This window comes from Desmodus rotundus, chromosome 10 (genome assembly GCF_022682495.2).
Source record: "Desmodus rotundus isolate HL8 chromosome 10, HLdesRot8A.1, whole genome shotgun sequence".
Classification (NCBI taxonomy): Eukaryota; Metazoa; Chordata; class Mammalia; order Chiroptera; family Phyllostomidae; genus Desmodus; species Desmodus rotundus.
Window position 1 is genome coordinate 87,286,478 of NC_071396.1, and position 25,575 is coordinate 87,312,052.

At 49.4% G+C, this 25,575-nt stretch overlaps 1 protein-coding gene and 1 long non-coding RNA gene across 37 annotated transcripts in view; one reads left to right on the forward strand and one right to left on the reverse strand.

Moving 5' to 3' along the window:
• Nucleotides 1-12,711, reverse strand: part of CELF4 (CUGBP Elav-like family member 4) — a 291,991-nt gene extending 279,280 nt beyond the window's left edge. For all 31 annotated transcript variants that reach the window (XM_024580478.3, XM_045187666.2, XM_024580476.3 and 28 more), the window contains exon 1: nt 12,171-12,711. In XM_024580478.3, the coding sequence (XP_024436246.1) occupies nt 12,171-12,456 (286 nt within the window). In that variant the 5' untranslated portion in view covers nt 12,457-12,711. The remainder of the gene's footprint in view (nt 1-12,170) is intronic.
• A 355-nt stretch (nt 12,712-13,066) lies between these two features.
• The window catches only part of LOC112322813 (uncharacterized), a 66,543-nt gene continuing 54,034 nt past the window's right edge, over nt 13,067-25,575 (forward strand). For 5 of the 6 annotated variants that reach the window (XR_011650482.1, XR_011650483.1, XR_011650484.1 and 2 more), the window contains exons 1-2: nt 13,067-13,779; nt 14,498-15,240. This is a non-coding gene — a long non-coding RNA (uncharacterized lncRNA). The remainder of the gene's footprint in view (nt 13,780-14,497; nt 15,241-25,575) is intronic. The other variant, XR_011650485.1, reaches the window with a different exon arrangement.

Sequence of the window (25,575 nt, forward strand, 5' to 3'; positions counted from 1 at the left end):
CCTCTGTCTGCCATGGGGACACTCTCCTCCCTGTTGTCTGGCCTCTACTGGGCACCAGCTTTGTAAGCATTGGCTCAGCTGAGACAAGTCAGAACATTTAGAGTTAATGTTTTGCTGAGAAACTAGGGAGAAACAACCAAAGTGTCAGAAACAGACACGGGGTGGGGGATCTGAGAGCTCCTGTGTGTGGCCTGGGGCCCTGCTCCTGCTGGCTCCCTTCCCGGTCTGCCACTGTGACCTGGTCTGCCAAGTGGTCACTCACTGCAGCCTAAGGGCATGCTTCCCCTGCGCTGAGACAGTCCCTGCAGTGTGGGCTTCTCTCCTTTCTCTGGGGACCCACTCAGCTGCCTGGTCCCTGGCCTCACTTTTTACCCCTCATTCCAGTGGATTTTTCAAACTTGCCCAACACGATTATAATGGAGTTCACTCTAAAATAAATCCAATAATTTACTTATTGAAATAAGATGAGAGTAAAGAGGAAGGTCTTATGTTTTAATTAAATTTTTTTAAATTGGAAGAAAAAAATGAAGCCTTGAGAGAAGCCGGTGGTGGCTCTCCTGCTCTGTGCCTCTCTTTCTGACGACCGGCTGGATTTAGGTCGCTGCCCTGAGGCCTCAGCTCGGACTGGGGGTGGGTGTGCCAATTTGTCACTAACCGGTCAGTCCTCAGCCCAGCTCTGTTTCATTAGGCACAGGGTTGTAGGTATGGAAGATTTTGGTGCCCCAATATATGAAATTAAGAATAAAATGAATATTAAATCATACATTGGTCATTCATTTTTGAAACAAAACAAAACTCACATTTGTACTGCAACTACAATACAGTCTGGATTTTCTGATTCTCATTGCTTGTTTTGTGGGTCTCTGCTGGTGGCCCAGGGTCCCATGCTGCCCACTCAAGCGGGGGGCGGGGGGCTCCCATGAAGAAGAGGAGTGACCCACCCTGACCCCTAAGGGTGTGGGAGAGGTTTGGTTGGCAGCTCCTGGATGCCTACCTTGGGCGGCAGCAGGCAGCAGGAGCGGCATTTGGGCATCGGGGGCCCTGGCTTGAGTGCAGGAAGTTCCCCCTGTCACCGTCAGAGGGCAGGCGATAGCCCTCCCACACTCACAGTCTGGGGTAGGAAAAGGTCTAGAGGAGGGGCCTGGCTTCTGGGCTGGTCTAGTGTTCCTTAGACCCAGATTTGAGGCTGAGGAGGGGACTGGCACTGTGGAGGGAGGATGGCCTCAGCACCAGATGTGCCCTCCCCATGTGCCCTCTGTGGCCATGCCCAGCCTGCGATGTGTTGGAAGCAAATTCTGAGATCTGAGAACTGTCTCAGGTGGTCATAGGGGCTGGGGCTCAGCTAGGAAGACTGAGCCTTTGTCACTCTGGAGGGAGCACAGAAAGTGGCCCAGACCCTTGGTCTGAGGGCTGCATGTAAGCCCCTGTAGGGGGACTCTGCGTGTGGGTGATACGAAGGGACAAGCTTGAGCCTTGGCAGCCCTGGGGTGGGGGCCTGGGGGTTGGGGGAGGCAGATCAGGTTAAGGAAGGATCACATATGGCCTGTTTGCTGAGGCCTAAGTGCTCCCTATGGTAAGGGGAGCACCCAGCCCTGAGAAGCTTCATCTCACATGCCAGCCAGAGGCAGCATTTCCTCGCCCTCCTTCACAGTCAAAGGCATCTCCCCTGCACCTTAGCAGCCCCTCTCCTATCAGCCATCATCACCCCACCATGGCACCTGGCCTCTAAGGCAGGCTCCCTTCCAGTTGCCTTAACAACAAGCTCTGAGAACAGAGAAAAGGAATGATTCAAAAGCTTACTGGGCTTTCCTGGCCAGTCCTGCTCCCTCTCTCCCTCTCTGAGTAAGCCCCCAGCCACTAGGATTCTCTCCTTTCCTTTCCTCCCTCAGAACAGCCTGCCAGGTGTTGCCCAGGCTGCCAAAGAGGCTCAGGAACATCTGGAGCCGAGTCTTCAGAGGGTAAGGGAGGGAAGGATCAGGGGTGTGCCAAGAGGGAATTCCAAGGCCAAGGACACATGGCCTTCCCTTTCCTTCCAACTCACTGTGACTGGAGGTGAGTCCCAGTGAGCGATAGTTTTCTGAAGTCCAGAATATTCCTGCTCCCACTAGCAATGATGATGGGGCAGGGCCCTGAGGGGCTGCCTCTGCTGGTCCCAAGAACAAAATCGTGGTGGTTGATTTGATGAGATGATTCTCCTTCTGGGACCCCTAAGTCTTAGAGCACACACTGGCATCTCCTGGGGTCAGAATCTTATCACATAACTAAGAATGTTGCTTCAGGCTTATGTCAGCCCCTCGGAGATAGACCTTGTCACACAGCCGGTACAAGGATGCTCTGTGCCTCATCCGGTGAGACCAAACCAAGCCAAGTATTGATTTGAGAGAGAGATATGGATATGTTGGGTGGATAATGGTTAGGGGATCCTGTTTCTTTCTTTTCCTGTTCAGAGAACACCTCTCCTCCACCTCACCCCACTGGGAAGCAGAGACCGGATGAGGAAGAGTGCTCTCATCGGTCACTCAGGGACACCTCCGTACCCCTGGTCTCCTTCCAGGAGCTCAAAACCATGAAGCCTCTGGGAACAAGGTCCCCCTTTCCCACCATGGTGAGCACTCCCAACATCTTCGCCTCTCCGTATATTCTTAGAACCAGTCAATATGATTAATTTTACATGGGCATAATTTCCTGCTGTTGCTGCGGAGTCCTCCCTGCCTCACCCATCAGCAGCAACAAGATACAGTTTCTGGTTACATTGGTCAACCAAGATATTGATATTATTAATAATGGATATCTATATACTGACCTTTGTCCACACAACTGAATCACTCTGGGCTGGCTGTCACATTTCTTTAAGAGGTATTGATAAGCCCATTACTGGAAGGGCATGTACAATCTTAGGTGTGTGCTTTTCACTCACCTTCAAGGAGCTCCTGTGAAAATCTACCCTGGTTGGTTGAGCTAGTGTGGGTACAGTGGTGAGTGCAAGAGAAAGGCTGTGTGCAAGTGCTTGTGTGGTGAGTATGTGTGCATGGGTGGGTGTGTGAATGTTAGGAGACATGCATGTGAGTGTGTGTACGAATGTATTTGTGTGAGTCTGTCCTGAACACCGGCCCTTTTAGAGCTGATCAAATAGTCAATTAGAGCATTATAGGGAGGTAGCAGAATCAGAGTTCCTACAAATACACTGTGATGTAGTGTTTGATCTTTAGATGCCTCTTGTCTCCTAGGACTTGTGCAGGAGGCTTGGCTTTATAAGGATATTATTAGGTTGATGCCTTGTTCTCTCAATGTACCTGCCAGGCAAGAGACAGTACTTCCTGGGAGCAGTCTGGCCAGAACTAGCCATGGGGAGGTGTGCTGAAGGCCATGCTGCAAACTTGCCTTTGAGGGCATGCTGCTCCCAGCCTCAGCCTCTTTCTCTGCATAGTGGCAGCGGTAAACCCTACTCTGCTTTCTTAAGGCCAGAGAGGGGAGGTTGACTTAGCTCAACCTCTCAACCTTCTGCAATGAAACTCACCGTCGTGAGAACGCTTGCCACTCCGAAAGCCCTTGTCATTTATTGCACTTGGGGGTGTGACCCATTGCTTCTTAGCAGGGTTCTGTGGGCAAATGACCACGTTGTGTGTTCACAAGTGTGTGTTGCATAGGCATAAAGATATCATTGCTACATCTCTGTAACTGTTGCCTGCCTGTGTGGACGGTGGTGTCAGGGACAGTGCCTCTATCAAATTGGTCCACAGTAATCCATTCCTGTTTGGACTGAAACACGCTCCCTTGTCGGGGGAGACTCCTCATTCAGCCTTATAAAGGGAGGCCAGCTAGCTAGAGAGATCTTTTGGATCCTCAGATGTAGTGTATGAATAAACCAGACATGGATTAATTAGGTGTGACTGCATCATTAAATTAGAATAATGAACAAACAGCCACGTATGGCATTCAAATCTGCCTAGAATGACTCCAAGGGTTGCTTTCAAGTAAGTCACCTGTCAGTTTGTAGGTTTTGGGGACTTTGGAGAGTGAGGTTCCTGTCATACCTTAAGAAGTGGATTCTTTAGGCAGCACCCACCCCAGGTGAGAGCCATCCTTCATTGGGCACTCAGACTCCAAAACTAAATCCAAACAATGGCTTGGTTCAATATAGCATTGTCTATGCATGCTTCAGCTGCAAGCTTTTCTCCGGGTGAAATTTGACAGTAGCACAGGTGCCCAAGAAACAGGACGGGAAAGTCGACAAAGTAGGCAGTGGATGTGAAATGTATTGATCCATAGTATATATGTGGATGTGCACATCGGTGCTTGTGCACATGCACACACACACAAACACATTCACACATACACCGTTTGCATTTCCATGAATGCTTTTTTCTTTTGTTGACACTCCCCATTTTAACCAGATAGATTTGAAGATGAACCAAGTCCCATTCGTGGAATTTTAGGAAGAGCTGCTGAATAGCAGCCCCTTGACCTAAGCAGACAACACCCCTCACAATCCCCACCCTAGGATGGAGCGGCTTTGCAGAAAGAATTGTTTGTCTTTAGCAAAGAGGAGGATGCCAACAGCTTAGAGAGAGGAAAGAAAATGGGAGGAAGGTCGCTTGCTGGGTGAGGGAGCTGTGGGATAGCCTAATGCATGGGGGCTTTGTTAGTAAGATCTGTTAAGTATCTAGAAACCTTTGATCTGGAGATGCTCTTAACGAAGGTGATAATTAATTAAAGCTGAGTGTATTGCAATAAAGTGACATCATGTGAGTTGATGTGCTGTCCAGAACTGGTTTTTGGAAGTGTCGGTCGTTTAAACTCTTGGAGGACACAGCTCATTATCAATTTTTTCCCCCTGAGCTTTGATCAATATTCTTAGCTGTTCCACCCTCGTGGAACCAGAGCTACATCTGTCTCCAGGAGGGCACCCATTTATTTACATCTTGCAGTTGGCCACATAGGATGTGTTCCTGAGCTGAACTGCTGGGAATCGCTCCATTTGAGAGTGTTCGTCAGCTCATGATGGAGGGAAGATACAGGGGAGAATAAGAAAAGCCAAATGTGGAGCAGGTGGAAAGGGAGAAGCCCTGTGAATGTGTGGTCCGGAAAATATCCCCTTCTACTCGCAGAGGGGCCCAGAAAGGAAGGCAGTTACCCTGGGCCTGCTCACCTGGCTGCTTTGTTGGTTTCTGTGGGCAGGGCTGCGGCTCAGGCTTTATACCTATCCCGGGCCACTGGAAACTGAATGAGCAGAGAAGGATGCCCTTAGGGCAAGCACATCAAGTCTGAAAATTCCTCTGCCACCATTTCTGCCCCATCATTGTCTTTCTGCCCTGGCATCTTTAATTGCACCCCTGTGTTGCCAAGTGGAACATAGACCCTCCTCTTTAGTTCTCACTCTGGGTTTGTGAGGGTACTTTAATGGCAAGAGGAAGGAAAAGAGGGAGATGCAGGATGATAAAATGGTTCAACTAAGTTGGGAGGCTCTGTTCCCCTCCCCTAGGTTATTTGGATAAGATTGGATGCTTTCCATGATTCTTGGAGAGTCTGTGTATTTAAAGGCAGAAACGGCAAAGGTGAAGGGTGTGGGGTGTGGGAGGTTTTCTGGTAGAGTCCAAAATGTGGGAAGCAGGATCCCTGCCACACCTTGCTTGCCTTTAGGGGAAATGCAACATTCTGCTTGGAGGGCTCAGCTTGACTGACTTGTGTGTGTGTGTAAACACTGTAACAGAAAAATAGGGCTGGCATATCAAGGGGCAGCTGGCAGGGAAGGGAAAGCAGTGGGTAGAGGGAATTATCTCTGCAGAGAGCTGGGCTCTGTGACTCGCCACTCATTCCTGGATGGGAGGTCAGTTCTAAAATGAGTCCATAGGTGGGCAGAAACAAACAAATCTTTGAAAGGTTATGGGGGGTGGGGGGTGGAACCCTCCATCAAACTTGGACTTCTGGGTGAAGATATCAGACAGATAAACAAGAGCACATCTCCACATTGGAACTGAGATCATTGACAAATCCAAGCCAGGAGTTCTGTGGTGGAGTGAGTATAGAATCACAAGGACAGCGTCACTGTCCCAAGATTCTCTCCTTTTCTCCATCAACCATCTTCCCGATCATGCATATAGCCTTCAGGATGAAATTACCCCTAACATCATCTCCATGCCACTTGCATTTGTCATCTCTTCTCTACACACACACACACACACACACACACTCATACTAACACCCACACAGGCTGCAGCATCTTCCCTTCCTCAGTCCTCCAGTACCCACAGAAACACAGATTTTCACACTCCCTAGCTCTTCTCTCTGCATGTCACATGGGATTTCCCTTCCAAGTTTGGAAGCTGCTGCATTTCCAGCCACTGTCGACCAATGCTCCCAGCATGCAGCTGGCATTTTGGCCCTACAACTCTCAGTTTTCCCTTTTTTACCCATGATGTTGGGCCTCATTCTCTGTTGCATCTCCCTCTTTTCTACAGCCTGCCTACTCCCAATTCTGTTTAGTGAGGTCCCTCCTCGGTCAGTTTGGAACCGACCACATTCTGATGATATGAAAGGTGTGAGTTATGCAGTGTTTTCCTCAATCCATCTGAGGAAAGTAAGACCAGCTCTCACCAAGGAGGTGGTGCCTTGCATATCTTCTAAGGGGTCACTCAGAAGCCCCTCTCCCATCCTGGTATATAACTTATAATGATGAGGATGCTGCTGCTAATCATAGTGACAGCGATGGCCATGTTCAAGTTGCTGGAGTGTGCAGAGATCACCAGGCATCAAGAAGGCCCCTGACAACCGGCGCTTTGAAAGCACTCTGATAACTCTACAACATGCCTGTGTGGGGGGCATATCTATGGTATGCATTTTTTGTAACTGTTTTCTTTTGTTGCTTTCAAGCTATGACTTCATTCAAGAAAAGCTTCTCTTTTTGTTTTATTTTGTTTTGTTTTGTTTTGTTTTGTTTTTGGGAAGCCACAAACATCCAGCCAATTGGAGCAGTTAGAGAGAGTGAAAGTATGCCAAGGGGGTTCTTTCAACCCAATCTAGACTTCCCATTAAAGCTGGGGTAGGGGGAAAGAGGGTTAACATCTCCCTGTTGAATTGCAGGGAAATCTAGGCCAGCTCTGGCTCCCATATGTGTGGGCTGCGCTTAGTCATGCTTGTACATGGGTGCATATACGTGCTATGGGCATATCAGTTTATCTCTGTGTGCTGGTTCTGAGAAAGTCTGTTTAAAAGATAAATGAAATCATGTACAAGCAGCAAATAACCACAAGTCTCTTAAATAAGGCAATCAATTCCCAATAATTTTTTCCTTGCTCTTAAGTAGGATACTTATCCATACCTGGGATTTGAAGGGTTTTAGTAGGGGCTGTTGGTTTTGTTTACTTTAGCTTTGTAATGATTACCATTTCTTATTTTCTTTAGCGAAACATTTTTAAAGAACATTTGTCTTCCTTTCTTATTACAGCTATCCCATTTTCTGTATCTCTTTCTCACAAGGCATATCTTTCTTTTAAAAACTATAGGTGTGTGCCCAGCCGTTCTACCAGTCTTTCCCTAGACAGAAATAAATTCTTATTTTTCAAAGTAATTTTTTAAAAAAGAAGTTTATCTTAATTGAACTGATACCCATGCGGATACTTCAGATTCACTGTCTTTTAGATTCATTTGAAAACGGAAATCAGATAGAACCTCACTGGCTTTAATTCACCTATCTCAGGAAAAAAAAATAATGAGCCCTCTCAGCTAAAGTCAAGCGGTGGAAACTCAATGTCCTGAGAATTTTTACATCTTACATGAAAATACCAGACATAATTCTATGAATATGGCCACAAATCACCAAAACATGGTTATAATCCTTGCCCTCTCCCTTTTGTCCAGCTACACCCCAAATCATGGGGCGCTAGGCCTTTCCTGGTTTGAACCGAGATGCTGTGCATGTGGTGATGAGTATATTTTAAAATTACAGACTCTCCAGAGTTCATCCCACAGAAGGTTCGATTACTTTGCCCCTACCCTCCCTCTGGATGCAGTGTGAAAGTATGCGGGGCTAAAGTTCCTGCAGCGGTAGCTCCGGGGTTGCAAGCCCCCGGGACTGCCAGTAGACTAGAGTTTCCTCTCTGCAGCAGGGGAAAATCTCAATGCAGAGTGGTTACCCAGGCCACAGATAGGTTCTGACTGGTTAAAAGAAGGACTGTGATGTGGACTTGGCTGTTTAAAACTAAAATGCACTGCAGGCTCCAGGAACAAGCACATATCAGTAGTAAGGGCTGTTTAAACCATTGGGGACAGTCCTATGTTTAGATTACATTAATTCATAAATATTATACTAAATACCACTTAGACTTAAATGACTTCAAAGATAACGCATTATAATATGGCTATCCAGAGAGCACTAGTCTTTATGGCTCCTAGTAACTCAGTCTTTGCTGTCTTTTATCCTGCTAGACAAGACCAAAGTTATGAATGGATTGTGGGCTTCATCGTGTGTGATATGCTGTGTGTGTATGTGTGTGTGTGTTAGCAGTCATGGATATTTGTGTGCCTAGATGTATGTTCAGTCACTGACTCTGTTTGTTCTCCAGGAAATAAAGAGAAGAAGAGGGAAATGAATGAAAAGTGAGAGAAGGGAAAAATTAGACTAGTGGGCGACACGTTCCTTCCTTCAAGAGAGAAAAATTCTATAGGAAGGAGCAAAGTTGGTCCTGAGCTCACTTCTGCTGCTACCCCAGGAGTTTGCCTCTCTCCTCTTTAAATCAATAGCACAATGTCTTTCTCTTTGCAGTCTGGAAAAACCATCTTTCTCAAAGTGCTTCTAATGGGGGAAAAAGAAGACTCAGGGTTAGCTGTGAGAGTTTGCATTAAACTGGGATTTCTTCTTTGGGTGTTGTTTCTTCAAACTATAATTCTGGGCTTTCCCCCTCTTTTCTCTCTCAGCCTAACACCCAGATCTCCCCCTGCCCAATTGCTTTCTGGTCTCCAGGGGCTAAATTTACCTCCACAGTAATTACCCCAGTCCACAACTGCTATTTGCTGCCGCCCAGCCCAACAACGTTTCTCTGATACCGTGGGTTTGCTCCACAACACCCACCCACTCCCTCCTCCACAGACTCCCAATTTGACTGGAGTAATTGCCTTTTAAGGTTCACTCTACGCATGGCAGGTATTCCATTAACCCTTAGAACTCCGTCCATCTTTAGTTACCTGAAATGGCAGGTGGCCAACAAATGGATATCCACCTGAAATCTCATGCATTTAATTTTTACTTCTTTTTTCTTTTTTTTTTGTTTAACCAGTAAAATACATATGCCACCCACACTAGAGGCCACTATCCTGTGATGTTTCTCAATTTTATCCCAGTACAATTCATTAGAAGTTAGAAATTCAAGAAGGGGAGAGAAAGAGCCACAAATATGCCCTGAAACCAGGCTTAACAAAGGCATGTTTCTATCCCTAGCCTCACGTTGTCAATTTAGAGTTGGGGAAAATCTAGAAACCGAATGGATCCCTTATTCTTCAAGCCTGATCATGATTTTTGACTTAACAGTAATTAATCACCAATGGCAAGCGAGTAATTTTTTAAGGTGGCCGGAGGCTTATTTTATCAGGATTAGCTAATAAATCAGGCTGTATCACTGAAGGAAGAGTTCAAACTCTTCTAGGACTGAATAAAACAGACCTCAGAAACTGTCTCATTTATTCAGCTCTTCCGGAGCTTCCAGGTACTGTTAGGGATATTGTGGCCCAACCTTGCCTGTAAAAATCTGAGGGAAGGAGAAGCAGGAAGTTTCACAGGAAAAAATATGTGCTCAGGCTCGGAAGGGTAAGCTGCGACAATGAGGCACCCAGCATGCCAGAGCCAGCGGGCCTGCCTGCCACGAACTGAGTCAGTTTAGGGGAAGAATTATTTAGCAAATGAAGTTTTGCTCATCCTAAGAATCCTGGCCAGATATATGTATGAATATATCTGATGTGATATAACTATATCATAACCTTCTTTACCTTCCTGATGCAAATGATGATAATTCCAGTTCTTTTCTACAACACAAGGGAGTCCAAATAACACTAGAAACAGTGATGATACTAGCAGGAATGGATGGTGAGAAGAAAGCAAAGACTATTGTTAAAGTTTATCTTCATTTGAAATAAAGCAGCAAATAAAGTGCTCCAAACCACATCTCATAGGAAGCTCAGCTTTTCACAACTGTCATTTGCCTCTAGTGGGTTCTTATTTTTTCTTCTAATTTAAAAATCTCAAATAGTCACAAGAACTCATCATTAAGAAGGGTAAAGGATTTCCCTACTTATGCTTTTTAATTTTCATTCTTACTATTTTTAAATCTGAAGACATATTAGAATGACAAAGATACAAACATTGATTAGCTTCTAGGGAGCTTGATTGGAAAGGGAAAAACTACAAAGATATGGTTGATTTTGGGGGGAACAAATATTATTTTAAACACTGCCTCCCTGGTCCACCTTTCCAGTTTCTCTTTTGAACATTATTTTCCATATTGGAGAAAGGTCGGTTTCTCTCTCCATTACAGCCCCTACCCTCACCCCACCCCAACAAACCCAGTATATTTCCATTCTGCTGTTTTTGTGCTACTCAACATGCCATTAACTTTAAGATTTACTCCTCAGCAGGCAAGCTGGAAGATGCTAAAGCCAATAAAAACTGCTCTCTGGGACTCCAACTATGAAGAGTTTGGAGCTGTGTTTAGTATTCGGATGAAGGGAGGGCTGGAGAAGGAGGGAGGTTGTGATAGTGAAAACCACTGCTGCTTAGAGAGCCAGACAGCTCTGCACTCTGCACCTAATGTGCCGGAGGATCAGCTCTGTTCATAGCCCATTTGTGGCCAAGGATGAGGCTGTTCTCTGTGTGTGGGTGGGTGTACGTGTGCATGTGCGCGTGTGTGTTTTCATCATTAAAACCACCAGCTCTAACACAGCATCTTCAGTGGCTCTCCACACTACTGTTTATTAAAAACAGAATGTCCACACACATCCCTTCTAAGTTCCTTAGACTGGTGCTTCTTCCATGCCTGATGATCAATCTCTCTCAGAAAGCATTTAACTTGCCCACACAGCTCCAGCCCTGATTAATCCCCGCTGCACATCCTATACATTACTGTTAGAGAGCGGAGCACTGGGCTAATTTCATCACCCACCAGCCACCCACACACATTCTACAACTGAACACATTTGGGGTTCTGCCTTGAAGATAATAAAACAAGGAGAAAACAGGCAGGCTGCAGACAATTCCCATGCCCACTTTCCTGAAAAGTTGCTGGGTTTTAATTCTTTGATTATTCTGTCTCCCCTCCCCCAAGCACTCACTAGCAATGATTGTTTCAAGGGAGGGAAATAATGTAGTATAAACCTCTCTGCATGGTGAGTTTGGGATAATTTAGGCTACACCCTTTAAAATGCATATCTTGCACACACCGATTTTTCCCCCACAGCCCCACTTTTCTGAGAAGGGGGGATCATCCAGGCTTCTCCACTCCACCCAGGGGGTGGCTTGTTTCTTGCTAATTCTTGCCTTAGGTTTTGTCCCTTCTTCCTTCAAATATCCACCTTCCTCCCCACACTACTAACACCACAGCGGAATTGTTGAGGTACACTGCTACATAGGGAGAGTTTACTGTTAAATTGATAGCGAAATAAAAATATCTCTGAATTTGTCACCTCTCTCCTCTTTAGACGGCTGCGCTCCTGCTACTCTGGCCCAGAGCGGAGGAGGAGACCACTGAATCTCCTCTTAGTATTTTCAGCACCACGGCGATGGACAGCACCCTCGGTCCCCGGTCGGCTGCGCGCCTGCCAGTCTGCTGCTCAGCGTCCCGGGCTTGGCTGGTGCAGCTGTCCCCATCCCAATCATTCAAGTCGCTGTACCCCAAAACACAAGCCCCGTTTCCCCTCGATCCTCTCTCTTTCTCTTCATCTTCTGCTTCCGCTGCTTTCCCCACGGTAAGGCTTCTATCAGCTCCTTTCCTAAAACCCAGCCTTGCCCCAGCAAACAGCTCCGCACGCACCCCAGTCCTGGTCTCTGCTGCCCGAGCGCCTCCTTCCTCGGCGTCCGCCCGAGGCTCCCTCTCGCGCCGTCTCCCGGTCGTCCGTCGCCGCCGGCCAGCCCGCCCGCCCGCTCGCTCGTTCTCCCGGGCAAAGTTGGGAGGGTAAGGTGCACTCACCTTTGTGCATGCCTGTGAACCTGTCCTTCAGAACCGTAAGCTCGTAGATTTTGCCGAACTCCTCGAAGAGGGGCTTGAGGTCCTTCTCATCCAGGTTGCGGGGGATCTGCCCAATGAACAGCTTGATGGCATCGTGGTCCTTCATGGGAATGGTCGACGGGTTCCCCGGGCTGTGGCTTAATCCGTTCATGTGCCCGGCGCTGCCCGGACTGCTGCCGAGCCCGTTGGTACTGAGGCTCGCGTTGTCAGCCTGTCCGTTTGCTAACGTGGCCATCTTTATATACATAGAGAAAATCTTCTTTCCTTTTATTCTTTCTCGCTCGCACTCTCTCGCTCCTCTCCCTCGCAAGCTCGCTCGCGCTCACACACGCACACGCATACACACACTCGGGTTCTCTCCCCCTCGGTTTCTCTGTACCTCGCTCTCTGCGCTCTCTCTCTCGCGCTCTCTCTCTCTCTCTCTCTCTCTTTCTCCTCTCTTCTCTCTCTAGCTCGCGCTCGCGCTCTCTCTCCCCTCTCCCCCCTCTCTCTCTTCTCTCTCTTTCGGTCTGATCTGATTTTTTTTTTTTTTTTTTTTTTTTTTTTACATTGAACAGACAGGATCTCTGTCCTTTCCGTTTAAACAGGCTGGACCGGTTCAAGTTCCCAGTCAGACCAGGGGTGGGGGTGGCGAGTGTGCGCTCGCTAAGGAGGGGGACGCAGGGCCCCGAGAGGGAGCTATGGGCGGGGGGACTCCCGCGCAGCGGCGGGCGGTGGCCCGGAGCAGGGCGGCGTGGGGCGGTGCCGCCCCGCGCGCCTCCCCCGTCGGCAGCCCCGGAGAGCAGCGGTGGTACAGTCCGAGACGGCCCCCGGCTATAAATAGCGCCAGGCGCATGGCTCTTCGGGAGGCGCTGAGATTCCGGCGCGGCGGCTGCGGGGAGCGGGTTCCTGTTAGAAACAGGGCTGCTGGCCTCCTCTTTGCCTTTTTGGGGTTCTTTTTGTAATAGCAGCAGGTGCAACTTTTTTGTATTTTAAAAACATAGGTTTTTCACTTTCGTGTGGGTATGTAGGGGGTCGTTATCCACCGAGCTGTGCTCTATAGGGCGCAAGACGGGCGAAGCTAAGGCAGGGATGGCGGGCGGGGCGGCGGCGAAGGTGGAACGGGTGCTTTTCTCCCCCATCTGGTTCCGTTTATTTATTTAAACTAGAAAAGCCAGCCGGCTTTGAGGGAGTCCGTCCAGCGATCCGAGTGCTCATTGATCAGTGTCGAGAGAAAAAAAAGCTACATAAATATATATTATGTGGATAAATCTATAGACAAGAGCTCTCTTTCGCGCGCGCGCGCGCGCTCTCTCAGTCTCCGCTTTTTTCCTCCTCGCATTCCCAACCTGCCAGAGCAGCCCCAAATCTTCGCCCTCCCGCGCGGCGTCTACTGCCGCCACCTGAACCACCTGGGAGGACGGGACTGGGGAGCAGTTGGGCCGCTCTGGGGGGACAAGGCGTAGAGATTCAGGGCCCGACCCTCGTTCCAGCCCGCCTGCGAAGGCTGGGGGTGGGTGTTTCCGTCCGGGACGGCCTCTCCCTCCCCGAAGAGCAGCGGCTCGTCCGGCAGGAGGCTGGCGGGAAGAAGGTAGGAGCCGGGTGCCTCGGCCCGCTCCGGGGAAGGTAGCAGGTTCTGGGCGCGGTGGTCAGTGAGGCAGAGCGAGGGACCAGCTTGATTTTGCCCTCGTCTGCTTAACTGGTTCAAATTGAAAAACAAAACAAAAAAAATGTTTTTTCTTAATCGACCATCAAAGAAATAAAGCCCCCGAGTCGCTCTTCGGGCTGCGGCTGGACCCAGACTCGCGCGCCGTGCGCTGCCCCCACAGGCTTCGTTTGCGGCTTCCGCTCCAGAGTACGGGCTGGGAGTCGCGTCTGCGGGCGAGAGCCGAGGGTCCGGCCGCCCAGCCTGGACTCCACCGGGTTACCCGCCAGGCCCGCCGGGGACAACACCGGCTGGCTGCGCGGGAGATGTTGGCCAGGGAGTGGCTAGCGCTGGAGGGGGTCCAAGCAGTCCCGCCCCTGGGGGTAAATGCTGGTGGTGAACTTGGGTTGGAGAGCAGATTTTCATTTTAATGATATTAACCTGCACCCCACCCTCTCCCACAGTTGCTTTTCCAGGACACTATCTTCTGGGCTTCAGAAGCTGGGCAAATTAAAATAACGCGCCGCTCCCCTGCGGGGTTGCTGGGCAGAGCTGCTGTCCTGACCCTGGCCTGGCCCCCACCACTCCTTTTGGATGTTCTGGTTTCTCTTTTCTTGCCTTACATGACGGTTACTAGACGATATGTTTGAAATTTTATTTAAAGAAATGAGACCCCAACTGCTGGAAAACCGAGACCAAGCCCGGTTGGTACAACCACAACGCAGAGCTCTCCAGCGCCAGGAGGAGGCCTGAGGAGGCCCTGAGGTTTGCAGCCCCAGGCCCAGAGCCCACCTGGGACACCTCTCCTGGAGGATCCTGGGCCCAAACCGCACAGCAAGTACAATTCTGTAACTGTGGAACTTCATCTTTTCATTTAAGATTTTCCTGCCTTTGCTTGATGTAATTGTGTGTAAGTATAGTTGATTCATAACTCGGTTCCCAGGCTTACATTATCCAGTGTTATATAATGGCCTAAGAATCATCCAAGTTGATGGAATCAAACAGAAACTCACACAGAGAGCCTCTCTTCCATGTGGCTATGTGCTTGGTGTGCCTGTGATGTGCTGTAATGAGGGGCATGTCCCTGGTAGGCACACAGAGGGTCTGAGTGTATGGCTTGGAGGTATGTCCTTATGTATCGTCAGGGCTGTGGGTCCTTGTGTGGACGTAGTGGGCATGTGTACATAAGCCCTGTTTATAGCCACACTCTGCTCATGTGTGTGTACACACCGGGCTGAGACCTCCTCCTCCCCTTTCTTTCAGGACAGATCAGCAGCCAATAACTTTGCCCAGAATATCTCCTCCAACATCACCTTGTGGCACTGGTGTTTACCACCCAGGATCTCAACAGGAGTGAAATATATTCTCTGCCGTAACAGGACTTTAGGAGAATAATTCCTACTTGAGGTCTGTCTCTCCCTGCCCCCCCCCACCTCCTCAAAGTGAAGCAAGAACAAGGGGAAGTGAGGAGAGCAAGCTCAGGGCTGAGAAAGGAGGAACCTGCACAGAGAACGAAGGCTGAGGTTCACCCTTCACTCTTTCTGCTACCACCTCAGGTCCCCTTTTAAGTAAATTATTCACAGGTGTTTCATTATTCATATTATTATTAATAATAATAGCCAATACGTAAATAAAAGCAGTCCCTGGGCAGAAGTGGGTGAGAGTGCAGTTGTTAATGGAAGGGGGCATCTGGTTATTTCAGATGCCTGTGCAAACTCCATGTGGCATAGGGCCAACCCCCTCCAAGACTATGCCTCTGCCCCTGATCGATGGCCCAGTCCCTGCCTCTCCACAAGTGGACGGAAAGCTGTGGAGAGCCCCTTTTTCCTTAGGTGAATGTTCCTCACCCTTTCATCTCTCCCACCTGAGGATGGATTATTTTGGGTTTGGGCTGTCTCCCCTTAGGGGTAACATTCCTAACCTCTCAGCTCACTGGCAGGTGTTTGGTAAAATGCCCCACCTCCCCCCAGATTGCTGGGGCAGAAGCAACCAGGACACCAGGCCCTGTATAACTGAGCTACCTTGTGTAAACAGCAGCAGAAGCAGCTTCTGCCAAGGCATTGATCCCTTAAAGGTACAGAGCTGAGTCTTTTAAGCTACCACCTCTCTGTCACGGCAGAGTATTGGTGATAAAATAATACACACAGGTGACTCAAACTAATGCAATAAAGAAGCAGGACCCCTGAGAAAATTGGAAGAAATGGGAGTTAGGTTGATTCTTTGGTATTCTTGCCCTTGATATTCTAGAAAGACTTGAGTTATTATTTTTTTTAACCTTAGATCATCAAACAGAAATGTAATTAGGGAAAGATGGGGGCAAAGTACTACTGTGACATTTAAACAGATTTAAAACTTCTCCAAGTGCCATTTCAGGGCCACAATTATTCCATTCACTGAGAAGGAGAGGTTGGCAAATGGAAGTGGGAGCTGGAAACAATTGCTTCTCGTTTTCTCTCTCTGTTTGGGGTTTACATTTTGTTGCTGATTCATTTTTGGGGGGGTGGTCAGGAAGCCCTGTGTGGTGTGGATCTTGGCTCAGCTGGTGTAGTTATGCAGGCTTCGCCATTGCCTCCTGCTCCTGACTCCTTTTGCTCCTGCTCCTCGATGAGACAGGGAGCCCTCTTTGTGCTCCGTTTCCCTCCAGCTGAGCTACCATCACTCTGCCCCGTCTGCACCCACTGAGACACCTTCCACAGCCCTGGCTGTGGCCACACACCCTCAGACCTACTCTGGCTGTCCTGCCTGTGAATTGTTTCTCCATCTAGACTAGGGGACAGGAAGCTAGTAATCAGGCCCCTCCTCCTCCTCCTCCTCTGTAGTCCCTCCCGACCAGCAAAGGCACACAGTAGGTCTTCAGGATGGAGTTTCTAGACACAAAAGGCTAATCTGACTTTGGGGGATGGGAGTGGGCAATGCTGTATTCATTCATCTGGACCCTAAGGATGGGGAGCTGCAGGGCCTCAGGCAGACTCTCTGCCAAGAGTTCAGAACTCAGGATGAGAGCAAGCAGTTTAGGACACAGTGCAGTGCAGCCTCTCAAGGCTGCCTGGCTTGGCTTGGATGAGTGCAGTCATTCTTGCGTTCATCCAGCCCTTCCAGCCTCCTACTGGAAGCAGCAAAGGACAGGCCTGGGAAGAGCCCGCTGTTCAGTGAGAGAGACCAAAGTCATACCAAGTGAAAAACCCCAGAACAGCAAATGGCAACAGATGGTTAAATGTCTTCCAGGCCTGAGGAGTTCTACATTTCAGAGAACAGAAAACCATCCAAGTTTTGTGTAATGAACTGTGATGGGGGTAGCAGCCTTGAGGAGAGAGACATCCATGTGAAGCCAGGATGCAAAAGATGGTAGATGGCTAGAGGGCTGGGTGATGGCCTGGCCTTAGGGCTAGGAGGGCAAGAAGCAGCTTGTCCTCCAAGGTTATGTATGTTGAGAACAAGCTGAAAACAGAGCTGAGACCAGACCTCCAGATAAACAACATGTCTATGATCTCTATGGAGTGATTGCTCTTTCCAGACCTGCAGAGGGCAGTGAGGGTAGGCTGGAGAGGGAGACTCACTTGCTCTCTTTAGAGAGCTCAAACATTGGGTAAAGAGACTGGCCTAGAGAGCTGAGTAACCACACAAAGGCATGACCCAACTAAGTGAAAGGTGCTGTTGATGTATGCAGGGGGCCTGGAGAAAGTGGAGCTTGTGATGGTAGAGGTACCCAGGGAAGGCTTTCTGGTGGAGAAAGCTGGCCCTGTAGGAAGGAGTGGGTCAGCTTGGAAGAGAAGAGAGTGGTTGAGGCAGTGGGTGGAGTTGCCAGGCCTGGAGGAGCCAATGGGCTCTGGGTTCCTGTGTGATGGTTAAGAAGATGGAGGTTCCTGGAAGGGTTACCTGTGTGGAGGTAGGTTGGGTGTATAAGATAGGACTTTGAAGGCAGCCTCAGAAATCTTTTCCTACTGTTCTCCACAAGCCTAGGGCTTCTCTGTCCTTGAATAATTTGGGGGAGGTTTAGTGATATAAAGAGCAATTATTGAGGTGGAAAGGAAGAGGGAAATAGTCCTTAGCTTCTCTAAGTTAACATTAACAGTTTCCTGCCACCCAGAGTAGACAATCGAAGGGCTCTCTGCCCTGTTCTGGTTCCACAGCAGTCTGGCCATGGGAGCAAACACATGGAGGGAGAAGAGAATCCGAGGTAGGATGCTGTGTGTTTGGGGAAACCTAGGCGTGACCATGTTGCCTTGGAACTCAGACAAGTGCCAGGGTAGATGAAGGAGGGCCTCTGGGCTTCTTTCCTGGCTGACTAAGCCCAGGGACACATGGCCTTGGACTTATGGTAGCTCCTGGGCCAGGACAGCAGTGGGGAATGCTCCTGCGAGTCTCTGGGCCCTTGGTTCAGCAGGGACTGGCCGCCCATTGTCCTCTTTTAGGCTTCCATGTCAACCCAGGGCTTGCTTCACTCTTGCTGAGGGTGTGCCGGAAATGCAAAGGCAGTGCTCAAGGCGGGATGAAGGGACTGGAAGTCATGGACTGGAAATCGCAGCCCAGCGTCCTGTGTGGTGGGCATTGGAGAGCCAGAACTTGGTGGGAGGGACACGCATCGGCGCTCTGCTGAGCCTCAGTTTTTCCTTCTGTAAAATGGAGACTGCGGGCCGTTTTTCTGCCTCCTCTCCTTCCTCACATCACATTGGAGAAGGTGAAACAGTGGCTTATTTGTGAGATGGCTGACTCACGATTCTTGCGTAAAAAACTCAGGTGGAAGTGGGGACTCAGGATCCACAGGAGCTACAGAAGAGTGCAGATAAAGATGACTGGTCTGCACTGAAGGGTTAGGGACTTAGCCATTATTTTCCCCAAAGAATTTACATTCTTTCCAACAGAAGCAGGGTGCTTATAGCTGCATTTAGGTAAAGCGGGCTGAGTCAAACTCCCTGGCTTCAAGTCCCACCTCTCCCACTTCCTTCTTACCTCTGACCTTGGATGGGCTATTTCACCTCTTTGTTGCTCAGTTTCCTATTTGTAAAATAGGAAGAGGACCAGAAACTGCCTCATAAAGTTGTTGTGAGGATTAAATGAGTAAATGCAAGTAAAGTGCTTAGATCAATGTCTGGCCAGCCAATATTATCGGAGCATCACTGATGAGCCATTGGAGGCTGAGAGCTTGCCAAGGACCCCACCCCTTCATTCTACAGAGAAGGAGGGGCAGCGCCCTCTAGCTGGAGCCTGACTTGGATCTGCAGTGGGCATCCTTGCTGAACGACTGCTTCTCAAGGTGTTCGTGGGGGTGGAAAGCTTTCTGGAGGGCTGGCTCACACCACTGCCTCCTAAGGCCCTGCGTTAGGCAGGAGCTGCTGGCACTCCTTGGCCCCTTCTTACCTGAGAGCTGTTGCTGCAGCAAGTCCTTTTCATTGTGATGTTTCACTAGTTAGTTTTTAATTATGTTAATTTATTGTACATGAGCCCTGAGGTTTTCAGACACTGGGCTCACTTTAGAAACTGGAATAGTAGTATTTATTACACATATATTACTGTGAGTAAATGTCACTTTATCATGGTCACTATTTCTCTGATAATGTTGCTTGATCCACACCTTCTACCTGGGCTCTCTAATCTTCTTTCTCTCCACCACTGTCATGCCTCCGCAATCTAGAACACAATCTTTCCAACAGGGGGTTAAGAAATTCGATGTCCACAGGTTCTGCAGATGACTTGAATGACTGAGGTGGCTGGGTGGGAGTAGGGAAGCCACCTAGCCTCCCGAACAGGGGTTCAGGAAAGTGAGACTGCAGGACATTTACACCAGGCCAGATCTTCAAAGTGTTGCTATTCAGGGACCTCAGACTCACCCACGGGGATTGGGGGGTATTTCCCGCTCACTCGCCCAGCAGCTGGGTATGACAAGAGCTTGGCAAGGAGGCTGCCCCTGTGTAGTCTTGGGGGAGGGAAGGGGAGGCAGGTGATGAGGATGGAGTGGGCATGTGGGCAGTCAAGATGGGCACTGAAGGCCATGGAAGGGTGTAGGCTTGCGTTCCAGGGGTGGCAGGTGACCATGGGGTAGGGGTTTGCAGCAGGGCCTGCTGTTAGGGTGGGGACTCACCAACCGCATATGGATGGCTGCTGAGAACATGGAAGAGTGTAATCAATGGCACAAGATTGCCATTGTTGGGACAGTGAAGGTGCATGGGTATTTATGATGGATGGGCGAGAAGAGGTAAATCACCCTTGGCCCGCTTCACACTCAGTGGGAAGGGCACCATACTGGGCTCATTTTACATAGATCGTTTCTATATATAAAGGATGAAGGTTTGCTACCACTAGGAATATTTAAAGAAGATACTCTCCTCAGATAATTTACAGATGGCAGCCTTCATTTAATAAGTTCAAAATCTTCCAAAGTGTATGTGTAAAGTTGTATATGTAAATTCTGGTCTCTTACTAAACTGACACATTAATATAAATTTTGTTCAAAGAGTAAAATTTAAATATAGTCTTTAAATATACTGCTTAAAATATATATATATAAAGCTTAAATTACTGATATATATAAATTCATGCATTGTGTATAGAAAGAATTTGGACTTGGGAACCAGGCGGATCTCAAACTTACCAGCCAGGTAAATCATGCTCTCAGAGCCTCAGTTTGCCCTCTGAAACATGGGTATAGTAACACTGCATATGATTGTCAGGAAGAGGTAAGAAATTAATAAAAGGTAATAAATATTTAGTGCCTGCCATATGGTAGGTGCCCCATAAATGTTATCTATGATTTTATGAGTGTACTTATTAAAAAGTAAACTCCTTTTCAGGTATAAATATAAGCAGAAAATGGCATTTAGAATGCATGTGACGGAATATGTAGATTTTCTAAGAAAGAGGACAATTGGGCTTTTTCCTCAGTGGTCCTCCCAGTGTCTCGGGAAGATGAGGGGGATCCAATTCCCTAGTTGTGGGCGCAGTGTTGTGCGAGTGGGCGGAGGGGCGTAGAGCCCGTGTAGTTTCTCCCAACACAGCAGCTCAGTGATGCCCACTTGCATTCAGGCTTAGGAAGGGGCCCACACCACAGCACACACCTGGCATCTTCTGCCCCCCATGTCAGGGAGCCTGCATCCACACGTCTGCATGCCCTGGCACATGGGAGGCTCCCACCCAGGCCTGCGTGACCCACCTCCTTCCCAGGGAAGAGGAAGGGTAGGCAAACTCCGTGACTCACTCCCTGGCTCTGTGCCCTCTCGCTGAGTCACAATGTAATTGATCTCTCCCTGCGCCAGGTTTCTGCTCTCATGTGACCCAAAGCAGGGTCATTTCCAGACAGGGGCTGGGGAGGCCTGGCTGTGGAGAGGCGATACCAGGAGGGAGGGGAGGCAGTGGGAGCCTGAGGGTGGCACTGAGCTGGTGTTCCTGGATGTCTGCCCAAGTGTTGTGTTTGGAGCAGCTGGGGGTTGGTCCACCAGCCACCAACATGCAAACTCCTTCACTGGCCTCCATTGGTGTGTCCCCATCAGGGTAGAGCTGTCTCTGTAAAAGTGGCCTGTAGGAAATAGTGAAAAAGTGATTTGGTCTTGAAGATGCCCATGGTGTTTGTGCTTCAGGAGGAGGGTACCTCATCCTTATTTCCAAATTGAGTCATGGGCTTGGAGGAGCTGAGTCCTGGGAGGCAGGAGGTTGGGGTGCGTGATCCACTCATCTTCTGAAGGCCGTGTGACCCTTTGGGTCTCAATCTCATGCCATTGTTGGCCCCCAAAGAGAAGACCCACCTTTTGCTGAAATGGGAAACTCTTGCCAGCAGGCATAAAACCTCAGTCCTCCTAGCCTGCTGGTAGAGGGTTGAGTAAGGGTCCCCTCTGCCAAGGTCTTCTCCAATAGACATCACTGGTGTAGTCTACAGGCCCTTAGAACAGCAGTTGTCACAGGGCCCCGCGATTGACAACGTTGCCACCTGGGACAAGTCGTGTAATTTCTGTTGGTTTCTGTATCCTCATCTGTAAAAGAAGCATGGAATTCTTCTATCCCAGCAAGTTCTCTAATGAATATGTAAAGCTCTAAGAAATAACCCATTGTATTGTTATAAACCTGCCCCCTCCCACATTTCACTGTTCCTTGTCCTGGCTGATGAGCTGGTGTCCACACAGTGAGATCTGTGTCCCCACTGGGTCTTGCTGACTGCTTCTAGTCCCAGATCTGAGGTGCTTCCTGCTCACCTTGCCCCACTGAGTATAAAGCCAGATCTTGATGGAATGTCATGCCCCAGTCACTTCTGTGGCCATTAAACAACAAAAGGGGCTCAAGCAGCTCTGATGGGACTCAGGCAAGACTTGCTGTGTGTCCTTGGGGCACATACTTTCCCTCTCTGGATGTCATTCTCTGATTTATGAGATGAGGACAGTAATCCTTGCTCTTAGGACCTTGTTGGGAGCAGGAGGATCAGAGGCCAGGGTGGGATTGCATCCTGGAGTGCAGGGTGCGTATATTATAGATGGGTTCCTCTCTCCACCCATTCCCCCCGCCTGCCTCTGCACAGCTCCTGCCTCAGAGCAGCCCTGAGAACAGAGAGAGCAACCTGGTTCTCACATCCACCCTCCTCCTCCTCCTGATTATTTCTCCCAATCACACTTAATAGCTGCCTGGCTTTTGGCTGCAGCCTGGTATATAATAACCTGCAATTATTGTCCACTTAAGCTGTCCCCAGGGCCTTGTCTGTTGCACTGCCCAGGCCCGCACCACCGGCCTGCTGATTTTCCTGTCAGAGTCATGGCCAATGGGAAGAAAGCCCCTGAAGGGCTGGATTGACAACCTGTTGGGCAGAACTGCCACCTCCACAGCTGCTTCCTTGGAGATGGTGCTGCAGAGGCAGTCCCTGACAGCCACAGCCTCATCCAGCCTGGGTGCCCCACCTTTCTGGGGCCTGGCCCTCTGGGCTGTCCATAGCCACTCTCGTTCTCTGGTCCTTGCTGTCCTCATTTCAGCCTCTGCCTTTGTTTACCCTTGCCCGACACACTACCAGCTACTTACTATAGCTGAGCCCCTTTACAGGCTTAGTTCCTCTTCTCCACAGACTTATAAGGGAGGCATTGGCATTTTACATACCAGGCTACTGAAGACCAGAGAAGTTGGGCATCCTTCCTAGGGTCACACAGCTGGGAAATAAAATTCGAAATCAGATGAGCTCATTCCACGGTTCACCTGTTTCATCCTTATGCTGTGCTGTCAAGCTCTTTTCATAACAAGTCCTGCCATGCCTTGATTGCTCTGCTCAGTGCTCCCTCCTTTGGAAAGCTGTCCCCACCACTGCAGTAGCACAGGTCTTCACCGCTGTGTACCCTTATTTTAAATAGCATTCGGGCAGGAACCAGGGACTCCCAGCCCTATGTGGGCAGAGCGTGAGTTCCCCTGCTTCACCTCCTCTGCCATCTGGATTCACAAGTGTCTCTTGTGTGCAGGTGGGATACAACCAGGCTTTCATCATTGTTTGAGTTTCCCCTTCCTCACTGTGACTTTATCCTCACGGGCATCTCTCCTGGAGTCTTAGCTTTGCTGCTCTGCACTCACCTGCGGGTAAACAGCTCTGATGGTGCTAATGGTGATGGTGGTGATGTTGATGATGAGGACGAAGATCAATTTGTAGGCTGCAAAAGCACATGCGGATCCCGCGCCACCATAGGGAGACGGCAGAACCCGTGGGCGTCAGTATTTTCACATCACTTGGAATCCATTAATTAAATGACCGGCGACAAAAGAGGATGTCCAGACTCCAAGTGAGGACCTTTATCCTGCGTGCTGGTTGTCTTGGCCCGTGTCTGTCAGTCAGTGAGCGCCCACGTGTATTCCTACACGTGGTCTAGAGCACGGTGGCGATAATGACTGTGGAGCCTGTCCAGGCCTGTGATGAATAGTCAGGAGTCTCTTGACCATCAGGACAGAAGGACCTGGGGGCTGAGAGCTTACAGAGGCTGTGAAGGCAACTGTGTGCAGAGGGTCTTCCTGGCTGCTGTCTTATTGGCAGTCACATTGGGCTGGCTCCGGACTGTGAGTGAAGGAGGTCCAGGATGCCCATGGCCCGTTGTGTTGGCTTCACCCACCTTGCCAGGCCCCAGGCATAATTCTGCCTAGCTCTTCCCAGGGGACACTCAACTCCCTTACTCCTTCCAGACTCACTTACCCTTTGTCTGAACCTGCCTCACAGGCTCTTGCATTTTTCAGTCCTTTGTCTTGGAACCAAGCAGATTGTGCTGAGAGATAGTTTTGGGGTGGCCTGAGGCTTCTCTGATCCCTCAATCTTATAGGTTAAGTCCGAGGCTGGCCCTAAGGGGAACTGCCGTGAGGGTTGTGCAGTGCCCAAGGAAGGAGTCAGCCTTCCCCCTTCTTTGCCACCATAGATTCATAGCCTCTGAGGGAGGCAGTGGGCCTTCGGCCTTGGCCTCTATCCAGCTGTGGTGTGTTCACACCCTCCCTGCTCCCGCAGTGGTGCTGCATCTCCGGCCTCTCTTAGCCCTGCCCTGCCTCTCAGGCTAGCCTTTAGCCCTGGGGTGAGACCTCTCAGGAAGGGGGCTGGGAAAGGATCCTCAGGAAAGGGCAGTACAGGTGAGGACCGGCCAGAATCAGCCATGCCAGCTACCACCTGCAGCAGGTCTGGTGACTTTATATGGAGGGCACAAAGACCCAGTGTCTTTTTTTCTCTGTTATTTTATTCTCCTGTCCCAGGGCCCAGTTTCTGTTATGCCAGGGGGAAAGAACAACTTAAAGTGTGCTAGTTAAAGGACACTCACTCTTTTTTCAGGGTTAATCCAGTCTTGTATGGGAAAATCTTTCATCTTCAGAGGTTTTCCTCCTCTTCTCTCCTCTAGCCAAGATGGCATCTGAGGTAGGGGAAGCTTACACACCCCGTGGAGTGGAGAGGGCCTTGATTTGCCTTGCGCTATCATCCGGGGCCTCAGCGGGCTCCTTATGGTGTGGCAGCCATGATCTCTATCCTGGGGGTACCGGATGGGGAGCTGGCAGGATTTCCTCCCACAAGGCCCTGGCCAGCACCTCCTATACCCAGCCAAAACCTCTCACCCTCACCCAAGGGCTGGGTAAACCCCAGCTTCCCATTCTTTCCCTGCATATCCTATCCTGGTGGGCAGCCAGATAGCTTCTGGAATTCTCGCACACATCAGGCAAGCAGGATGAACAGGCAGAAAGAATTGATGAAATCTGTTTAAACCCATCATTCTGACTAAACCCACTCTCCTTTTACCCTGGGTGGTAGCCCCAGGTTGCCCAGAGCCACCCAAACAGGAGGTGTAGCCCAGTCCCCAGCTTTGAGCTTCCTTTGAAAATGTGCCATTTTCTCCCCCTCCCCCATCCCAGCCTAAGGCCCAGCTCTGGGGTCGGAGGAATGTGCTGTGCAGTGAGAACTCTTGCCCTTCCTTGACTTCACTCCTGGCTCTTCTCCCCAAATCAGGAAGGCTTCTGTAGCCTGTCCCCCTGCCCCTGGCCTGGGGACACTGGAGGATGGTCCCATAGCCCAGTCACTTTGTGAGTGCAGCCTGGGTACAGCGTGTAGCCTATATTGGAAGATCAGCAAAACAACCAGGGCCATCGAGAACCTACAGTGAAGTCAGGTTTGGCAGAGTTTGCTTCAAACATTTGTAATACAAGAAAACCCCCTACAAATATTCCCCTCTGGGGTGGCTTTTAAAACTAGTTTTTATCATTTGAAGAGTAAATCTTTAGCTACTTAGAAAGCTTGACAATCTAAAATGATTCATTTGTCAAATATTT